Raw genomic sequence first — 9,988 nt, 5'->3', positions numbered from 1 at the left:
TCATAAAGAGTGAAGTGAGTCAGAAAGAGAAAAACAAATACTATATGCTAATGCATATATATGGAATCTTAAAAAAAAAAAAAAAAAGGCACTGAGCAGTGAGGCTGGAGCAGGTGGTCAAAGCTCTCCTGAGTCTGTGAGACAAATGTCTTCCTTTGGGCAAGTGGAGGTGATGACCCCTATTATGTTCGGTCCCCTCTCTCAGAAGGGAAGGCACAATGTCTGGTTAAACTTGCTGGAGAACTGCAGGAGCGGATTTGTTGGGGGAGGGCATGTTTGCATTCAGAGGAGAACCCAGGTATGCAGCATACACCTGTGCCCTAGGCAGATGCAACTTGGAAGAGTCCAGGCCTGTAGTTGCCCCCGGGGACCTAGGAACAGTGGCGCTCCGGCCTGTGAACTGCGCGAGTCCAAAGTTCACTCCTTAATGGCAGGTGCTGGTCACCAAGGCTGGGGGCACGTCCATCACCTGAGCGGGCTCCGCTCCTCCGCTTCCAGACTCACTAGCTTTGTCCAGGGGAGCCGTACGCCCTTAACACAGATGAGCTTTCACCTTAACACACGTGTGCAAAGCACGTGACCTGAGATCTTCGGGAAGTTCTAGGGGCACCTGCACACATCTGGCTGAAAAGACTGACAGCGGGTTAAATAGCCTTGATATTCAAGAAATGCACAGGCTGCTCAGCAGAACAAGACCTTAAAGTTTCTCCACCCCTGGAAATGCTCACAGCCCACAAGGAGTGCTGGCCCGAGATGTGGCTGTCATAGCAGTGGGATGGCCCCTCCGGCCAAAGTTTGGTCCTTTCACCAGGGTGTCTGCAAACAAGGCAGTTTGGGAACCTAGCAGACAAAGCGATGAGGTGCTTCCGTCCCGGCCTCTGCGAGTCATCAACCCCTAGTGGGTCGCCTGCCCAATGAGGCAGCACTGAGCTGAAACCTTCGTCAGCTCCTGAGCCTGTGACCTGGGAACGCTGCCAAGAGAACGTGTGCTCTGCCCACCTGGAACGTTTGGGGAAAATGGCCCCAGGTGGGAGCCTGGCTGGGCCGTCCGAGCTCCACCGGCACAACGGCTGCCCTCATTCCCGGGCCAGGAGGGCAGGGAGGCTTGAAGCACTAAGTTCTGGGGAAACTGCTTTGAAAAATGCTTTTCCTGTCTCACCTGTTTAGCAGTCCTGGGTCTTGAAGGCACAGAGACAGGACATAACCCCTTTACCGGCATGAATTCAGGGTGGCATCCAGAAACCTGCATGAGCCCTGGCCCTGCCCGTCCAGCAAACTGAAGGTGAGTGTTACAGAGCATCGTAAAGACCCCGCGGTGCCCGCACGTCTGGCTCCTCCCTTTTCCCATCACAGGCTGCCTGGTAAATTCTGTCAATAAGTGATTCTCTGGAGGGATGACCTGTCTCCACTCACCTCCCTTACTTGCGGTCCTGTTACAGGGGCTGACCAGTGTGGGCACCGATGCTGATAACGGCGTTAACAAGCCACCTGGTTCATTCATTGTGCAAAGAGGAGGCGCAGGCCAGGCTGCCGGGTGGCGTCGGGCTGTGGATGGAACACGGGTCCCAGGTGATGGTCAGGGTTCCTCCCAAACAGCCAGGGCAGGTGACTTCTACATGGGGAGAGCCCCTCTCATCCACCTGAGTCCTCGCGGATGAACAACGAGGCACATCTTTGCCACTTTGGAGAACACCCAGCATCTGTGTTTTCAGTAGCCCTGGGTCTTTTGGAGTACCGGGCACCTGGTCCCACTGTGTGGTGGAGATCAGTGCACCGTCCCTGGGCAAACAATGCTCGGGAACGTGACCCGTTCACAAGTCCTAGCTGGGATTACTCACAGGGACGGTTTCACGTCCTCCTTGGTGAAATGCATGTCATTGTCAATGTACATTTGTCTTGAATATAAACGACTGAAATATTTACAGAGCAGCTGAAGCCAAGTGACTTCCTGCCACGTGGAAGCGCCAGGCTCCCCACACCTGACTGTCCTGTGTCAGGCACAGGGAGCAAAACGATTTCCAGAAGCTCCTTTTTATCGTATGCTCATAAGATGCCTGGCGAGGCCGCCCCTCCTTAGATCTGGAGTCAGACCCTCCAGGGTGCAAACCCTGGCCCCCCACTGGATAGAAGTGTGACCTTGAGCATGTCAGTTGATCTCCTTTCTTTAATTCCCTCTTCTGTAAAACAGGTATAAAGATGATGGATTGAAGAATAATGGCCTCCAAAGATGTCCACAACCTGATCCCTGGAACCTGTGAATACATTAGATGGCGAGGCAAGGGGGATGAAGGTTCCTAACCAGTCGACCTTGAGACGGGTGGTGAGCCTAAGACATCCAGATGGGCCCAGTGTCATCACAAGGACCCTGAAAAGTGGAAGAGGGAGGCGGAAGGCTCAGCCAGAGAAAAGAGCTGAAGATGCGTTTTTGCTGCTGCTTTGGAGCGGGTGGGCAGGGCCATGGAGCCCAGGAAACCAGGTGGCCTCTTGAAGCAGGAAGAGGCAGGGGAACGAGTTCCCTCCTTGTGCCTCCGGAAAGAATGCAGGTCCAACAACACCAGTGAGACGTAAGCTGGGCTTCTGAGCTCCAGGACTGGAAGGTAATACATTGGTGTTGGTTTAAGCCACTAAGTTTGTGACGATGTGTCACAGCAGCAAAAGGAAGCTGATAGGGATGGCGCCCACCTCCTGCGGCTACGGTGAGCATGAGGAAACAAGCACCCCTTTTTCCCTGCAGGGTTCCCTCCCCGCTCCCCTCTCAGCACTTCTCGCCCCCCCCAACGCTCCCCCCGCCCCCAGCCCTGCTTCCTGTCCCCTCATCCACTGGGAGGCACCCGAGGGAGACGAAAGGCAGGAGAGAGGGGCTGGGAGACACTCCTCCTAATCTCTGTCCCCGGCTCCTGTCTCCCCCACCCCAGAGGATGGGCCCACAGGCATTTCATCTGATCACCCTCTGATACACCCCACCAGACTGCACCAAACCCTCCCAGCAGAAGGGACGGAACCCCACTGTGGACGGTGCAGGTGACCAGGCAGCAGGTGCCTCAGCCAGACTGCTGGAAGATTTCTACCTCGGACAAAAAAAGAGGTCGCCTGCCATTTCAGTCAACACAGAATGCTTGTTTGACGGCTAACAAGCCATGAGCCACAGCAGCTGGCTTGATGGTGGGGCCTGAGGGGACTTCAGGATGGAGAAAAGCAGGATCCGGCCCTAGATAGTTGAGATGCGCATGTAAGGAATGATTTCAATGAGCCCAGACTCTGGGATCTTCCCACAGAAAAGCACTAGAATCATTAACTTGAGATGTCCGTTTTTTATGATTAGCTGTAATCTTTGATGTTCCATTAAATGTGTGTTGTTTTTGTCTTTCCTCAACAAAACCTCCTATATACACTGGCTCCTTCCCTGGCCTCTTTGGAGCAGATCCTCAGAGCGATCTGAGAGGCTGTCCCCCTGGCTTTTAGTCCTCAGTAGGTCCCCGAATAAAACGTTAACTCACAACTTTCAGTTTTCCTTCAGTCTACACTACCCATCGCTCAGAAGAGAGGTCTTTGGTGCTGCAGGTAAATACAGTGGAAGAATTGAGCCTCCTCTAAGAGATCTGAGAAATGCTGGAGCTGGCGGGAAAACACAGGTAAACACAGTGGAAGAATTGAGCCTCCTCTAAGAGATGAGAGAGAAATGCTGGAGCTGGTGGAAAAACACAGGTAAATACAGTGGAAGAATTGAGCCTCCTCTAAGAGATGAGAGAGAAATGCTGGAGCTGGCGGGAAAACACAGGTAAATACAGTGGAAGAATTGAGCCTCCTCTAAGAGATCTGAGAAATGCTGGAGCTGGCGGGAAAACACACATGGGGATATGGTGCCCTCCACGCTGAACAGCCTGTCGCAGCCGAGGACATCAGGTCATAGAACGGATGTGGGGTGAGGGCGATGTTTCTCATTCCACGTTAGCTCAACAGGCACTTATTCCCAACTAACAGTGTGTCTGCTAGAGACATAAAAAATCTGGATGTGCCGCAAGATAATTAGGAAATAATTCAGGCCTTCATCTGAACCTCTCAGTAATGAAAACAGAATGGAAAAAAGGCGACTTTTCCCTTATCTGCTGAGTGATGAACCGCTTAGCACTTTTGGCATCTCTGTATCCTTTTCCCCGTAGCTGTCTGACACTCTTAGCTCCCCTTTCCACAGCTGACATTCCTAGTACACACACACACACACACACACACACACACACGCACACACACACCCCTTCAAACCTACTAGCAGTTAAACGTGGCAGCGATTTTGTCAAATTCATTTATTTCATTTGCCTATTGAAAAATAATCAATATCAACTGGAATGTTTAATGCTTCCATTTCAGGCGAGAAACAGGCTTTAATATTCAAACCTATAATGACTCATCGTTGAACAAAATGTGAAAAACAAGATTCTACACTGAGAACAATCTCTTCTAGAGCTGGTTCTTATGATAATTAGGGTCAAATCATGACGGATGACCAGCCAGGGAAAAACGCCCCTTGCTGGTGGCCTGAGGTCATCAACTCGGCCTGCCCTTTGCTAATTAGTCCTCCAGAAATACTTCCTGTCCTCCTTCGCGGCAAACAGAGCAATTGGGGTGAGTGGCTCTTAGGAAATTAGACATAAATGCATTTAAATGCCAATTCTACTCTGCAACAGCAAGTTGAGAATTGAGGTCATTTGCATATCTTTAAGATTCAGGTTAAAATACACTGGTTTAAGGCAGTGTCTTCCTCTTTTTATAAGAGTAAGTAAGGTTAAAGCTTGTAACTGCTTGTAAGTTTATAACTGCTTGTAACTTTTGTAACTGCTTGTAAGTTTATAATCACACATCTATCTAGATAGAGTAGTTAAGGGGCTGCCATTATAAAGGTGGCAGACAAAATGACTTGATATGTTAAATCTATGAGAATCAGGTATTTCCGGTTGTGTCTGTTAGATTTAAAGTTCCATTCTTCACCTTTTTAAGTGTAAAATGAGATTCAGGTCAGCAGAGTGGAGTGGAGCCATGATCTATGACCCAGATAATTCAGGTCCTTGTAGCAATTAATTATACAAGGAGGCCATTGGACCAACAGCTAAGCCAGTAGAAGCCTCAAGGTTACAAATCAACGCTAAGGAGGAAACGCTAAGGAGGACCAGTCTTGGCAGCTGGCTGGGCTTTACCTGTCGCCCATCAGGTAATTTCGTTTCTCTGCCTCTGCACCTTCACTAGGTCAGCCTTCCCAGGCTCTAACCACGTTCAGTTTGGTGCTGCGGGATTGGAATCGATTTTTGCTCAAATGAACTCTGCGCGTTTCTAACATGCCTGTTACTCTTTTAACGCTGTCTTCCACGTACAGTCCTCACAAGCCTCGAAAGGGCAGAAGACTCAGTGGGGGACTCGGCAGACCCCTCTCTGCTCTCGGTCCAGAGGAGAGAAACAGACCAACAACTGTATACTGACCGCTAATGAGTGCCTTCCTTTCTCATTCCTTCCAGGCCTTGGGAAAGAAAAAGAAACAGCACCCAATTATCTCCAAGAATGACAGCTGAAGAAAGGAGCAAGGAATCTGCCTGCATTGTTTGCGTCTACCAAGAAAATAAACATCATGGCTATGACAATCTGCACCCAGGGCTTCCCTGGTGGCGCAGTGGTTGAGAGTCCGCCTGCCGATGCAGGGGACGTGGGTTCGTGCCCCGGTCCGGGAAGATCCCACATGCCACGGAGCCGCTGGGCCCGTGGGCCGTGGCCGCTGAGCCTGCGCGTCCCGAGCCTGTGCTCCGCAACGGGAGAGGCCACAGCAGTGAGAGGCCCGCATACCGCAAAAAACAAAACAAAACAAAAAAAACTGCACCCGACTGTCCTTGAGGTTTGTAGGTCTCAGGACACCCCCTCCCAGGGTGTGCTGTTGTCTCTTGCCCCAGAGTGAGGGCCTTGGGATATGGGTGTCTGTGAGGGGTTTTGGGCTCAAGCCTCCATTCAGCACGCAAAGCATCCCTTTTAAAAATGGATGCCACTTAATCAAAGGAGGAAACAAAATCACAAACCCAATTCTTACTGTCCCTGAGCACAGCTCAGCGTTACAGACTCAGTCGGATGTGCACCTAGAACGTTCCTTTTTCTCCACATCAGTTGACCTGAGTTGACTCTTGGCAGCAGGTGGGGTGGCGGGTACGGGGGTGCACTCTTTATCTTACGTGGGGGGGACTATTAACCGTGTCAATCTCTCCATCCTAGCAAACTGCTACCAGCTTTGCAAGAGCAACCTTTCCCATGTCTTTTAACTGATAAAAATGTTACAACTTTTATGATACCTTTTCCTGAATTTCCATTCAAATACCTCTGGCTCTGACTAAAAATGGGGGCTGCTCTCTGTCATCTCTGTTGGCCCCACCTGAGGCGGAATCAAAAATATCACTTCAAACCCAATAAAACACCCACAAAAATAAAACAAACACTTCTTCAAGGGCTCAAGATCCTATCTGTGGCCCTTCAGCCAAGCTCTGCGGGTCAGTCAGGGAGAACCGCTGATCTCAAGTTTCCCCAGTGAAGCCAGTACTGTTTCACCACGTGCTCAGGGAGTGGGCCTTTCCTAACACAGCAGCTGATTAAAAATGTATGAGATCCAACCAGAAAGGATCCTTTCTGAAAATGTTAAGTGTTCTCCTCTGACTCTCGGGGGAACGAGATTTGCTGGGGCGTCACTGGGAACAGTTACCGCTCTGCAAGCCCCCTCTACAACTGAGAAGAACCCGTCTCCTCTCTACATGCACTTCCGTTGAAATCAAGCATCCCTTCAAATAAGGAACGGATGGATTTCATACAAAGCTCTGAAGTGGGTGTGTGAGGAGGAAGGGTTATGTGCTCCCATGCGTGGCATGTGGTCTAAAGGGGCGTTCCTATGACATTTGGAACAAAAATTAAATGCTGGAGAAAAAACAAACAAACAGGAATCAGTACATCAAAATGACCACCATGCATGAGCTTGAACGGTGAGACTTTTCTGCATTTTCTAAAATGTTTAACCAGTACACACTAATTTGATAGTAGAAAACAGATTTTAAAAGTAAAAAAAAAAAAAAAAAAAAAAAAAAAAAAAGTTAAATGCAGGCTCATGTCTGTGCTGGAAAGGAAGTTTTGAGTGGCTGACAGATGAGAGGGCTTCCCCAGGTTAGTAACTTCACGTGAAAAGAAAGTCATTAGAGAAACGCAAATCAAAACTACAGTGAGGTGTCACCTCGCACCAGTTAGAATGGGCATCATCAGAAAATCTACACACAACAAATGCTGGAGAGGGTGTGGAGAAAAGGGAACCCTCTTGCACTGTTGGTGGGAATGTAAATCGATACAGCTACTATGGAGAACAGTATGGTGGTTCCTTAAAAAACTAAAAATAGAACTATCATATGACCCAGCAATCCCACTACTGGGCATATACCCTGAGAAAAACCATAATTCAAAAAGACACATGCACCCCAATGTTCATTGCAGCACTATTTACAGTAGCCAGGTCATGGAAGCAACCTAAATGCCCATCAACAGACAAGTGGATAAAGAAGATGTGGTACGTATATACAATGGAATATTACTCAGCCATAAAAAGGAATGAAATTGGGTCATTTGTAGAGACGTAGATGGACCTAGAGACTGTCATACAGAGTGAAGTAAGTCAGAAAGAGAAAAACAAATATCGTATATTAATGCATTTATGTGGAATCTAGAAAAATGGTACAATGAACCAGTTTGCAAGGCAGAAATAGAGACACAGGTGTAGAGAACAAACGTATGGACACCAAGCGGGGAAGCAGGGGCAGGGGGTGGGATGAACTGGGAGATTGGGATTGAAATATATACACTAACATGCATAAAATAGATAACTAATAAGAACCTGCTGTATACAAAATAAATTAATTAAATTAACTTAAAAAATAAAAAAAAAGAAAGCCAGAGTCACCCCCTTGGAAGGATCAGTGTTTCTGCAGAAAGCACCATAAAAACTTAATGACTAAATTCTGAAACAGGGAACACGATTCCTTCGAAATCAATTGCCAACATAACCAGGAAAATCGTGCTTTCCTTTCATGCTCATTGGGAATGTACAGTTTAGACTCTTATAAAACTGGGTTCGCAGGGCCCATCTCTTAGTTACTTGTTGCTGCCTCCAGCTTGCGCTTGTGGGGAGGGTCTTCGATGATCCTGTTGAGGTCCCCGCGGTTTCTCAAGTCCATCGGCTTCTCCCAGACAGACAGCTGCATCGTCGGGTTAAAGAAGAAAACCCGGTCATCGCCTGTCCAGACCACACACCTGTGTGAATCGAGAAAGTCCTCTAAGTGTCCCTCAGAGACCCTTGGCATGAGCCCGAACTCGAAAAGCCCTCCAGGGCTGAAATCCACACATGTGCAAAGGTTATTTACGCAAAGTAGGAATGATAGTAGCAATGTCTGGCATTTAGGGTGATTTACAGATATTTCTCATATGTTATCTCATTTGATTCACAGGCAGACACGGTCCTCACCTTCGTTTTACCGGGTAAAGACACCAAAGTTCAGAGACGTGAGCGGCTTAACGGGACCCCAGGAGGTCTGAGCTCTTCCTGTAGGCCAGCTCTCTCCTTCTAGTGGAATTCCCGCTCTGGCCCTGGATCCAGGGACCGAGTAACATGGAGCGTGGTGCCCGGTAAACCTCCCCGACTGGGCGCTGCCCGTGCGGCAGGGTTCACAGGCCCTGGGGGCCCACACAGGCGGGCAGCTCAGCCCTCTCCAGCAGAGAACTAGCAAGTGGGCTGCTTGAATTAGCAGCCTCAGCCTCAGCTCAGTCCTGGTTTGTTTTTAGAAGAGCAAGGAGTTAAGCTTTGGGTTTTCACGCGTAGGATTCTAAAATCTCCGAAAGGAATAGTATGCAATTTTAAGACCTCTTATCGGTGAAAGAGGAGAAAAAGATTACAAAGGAAAAATAGTGAAGAAAAGAAAAACAAAAGAACGGAAAAGCTTCCTTCCTAAGGAATATGTCTGTAACGTGGGAATGCACACAGAAATTCGGATTTGGCCTCAATGTATCCCAACAAACAAAGCCAGTTAAGGCCACCAGACTGGCCTCTGGCTGTGTCCTGTGACCAGTCTTGTGATGGTGCAGAGAAATGAGCTCTGTACCTGTTTCTGGTCTGGGCCTTCCAGAAGATTCCTCTTGGGCAAGGCCTCTCCCCTTCCTGGACCTCAGCTTCCCCCAGTGACCTCTGAGGGCCCTGAAAGCTCCAGGACTCTCCTCGGGCTCCTCGGAAGCTTCGGGAAGGGGCAGGACAAGTCACGTGACCTGAAACCCTCTGATCTTTGATTTCTCTCTGGGGGGAGACCGATCAGGGACACTTCTGGGCGGTAACAGGGCTCCCGGCAACCGGCTCTGGCCTTACCAGACAGACACACATGGGTGTCTGCCCTCTCTCTGCATCTGAGCCAGCACAAGCCACTCTGCTTCCCAAAGAGAAAATCATTTCCACCCTTGAATCTCCATGCTCAGCCCAGCCGGCCACTTCCCAGAGCGTTCAGGGGCTGAGCCTCATGTTAGGGAAACTGTACAGACCAGGTCCCTTCGTAGAAATGATCTTGAGATGGTCTGTCTGATTTACTACCCGGCCAGGCCAGGTTCGTGGGAGCGGTGGACCGAATAATGGCCCCGAAGAGGTCCACATCTGACTCCCTAGAACCTCTGAATGTTACCTTACATGGCAAGAGAGACCTCGCAGATGTGATTAAGTTAGTATCTTGAGATGGGGAGAGTATCCTGGACTGTCCAGGTGGGTTCAGTGTCATCACAGGGTCCTCATAAGAGAAGGTGGGGCGGTCCGAGTCAGAGAAGGTGTGAGGACAGAAGCAGAAGACAGACAGGCAGACACACGCACACACCTGGGGTGGGTGGGTAGGGGCAGAGAGAGATTGGAAGATGCTCCACTGCTGGCCTTGAAGTTAGAGGAAAGGGCTAAGGAATG

At 49.3% G+C, this 9,988-nt stretch overlaps 1 protein-coding gene across 1 annotated transcript in view; it reads right to left on the bottom strand.

The window, feature by feature from the left end:
- The window catches only part of TCERG1L (transcription elongation regulator 1 like), a 215,095-nt gene that overhangs the window by 53,091 nt on the left and 152,016 nt on the right, over positions 1 to 9,988 (bottom strand). The window contains exon 10 of the mRNA XM_007452015.1: positions 8,156 to 8,310. Coding sequence (XP_007452077.1) covers positions 8,156 to 8,310 — 155 coding nt within the window. The remainder of the gene's footprint in view (positions 1 to 8,155; positions 8,311 to 9,988) is intronic.

The sequence above is a fragment of the Lipotes vexillifer genome, unplaced genomic scaffold, assembly GCF_000442215.2.
Source record: "Lipotes vexillifer unplaced genomic scaffold, Lipotes_vexillifer_v1.1 scaffold1117, whole genome shotgun sequence".
NCBI lineage: Eukaryota > Metazoa > Chordata > Mammalia > Artiodactyla > Lipotidae > Lipotes > Lipotes vexillifer.
Note: the sequence above shows the minus strand (reverse complement) of the source record. Positions and strands in the feature narration are given on the sequence as shown.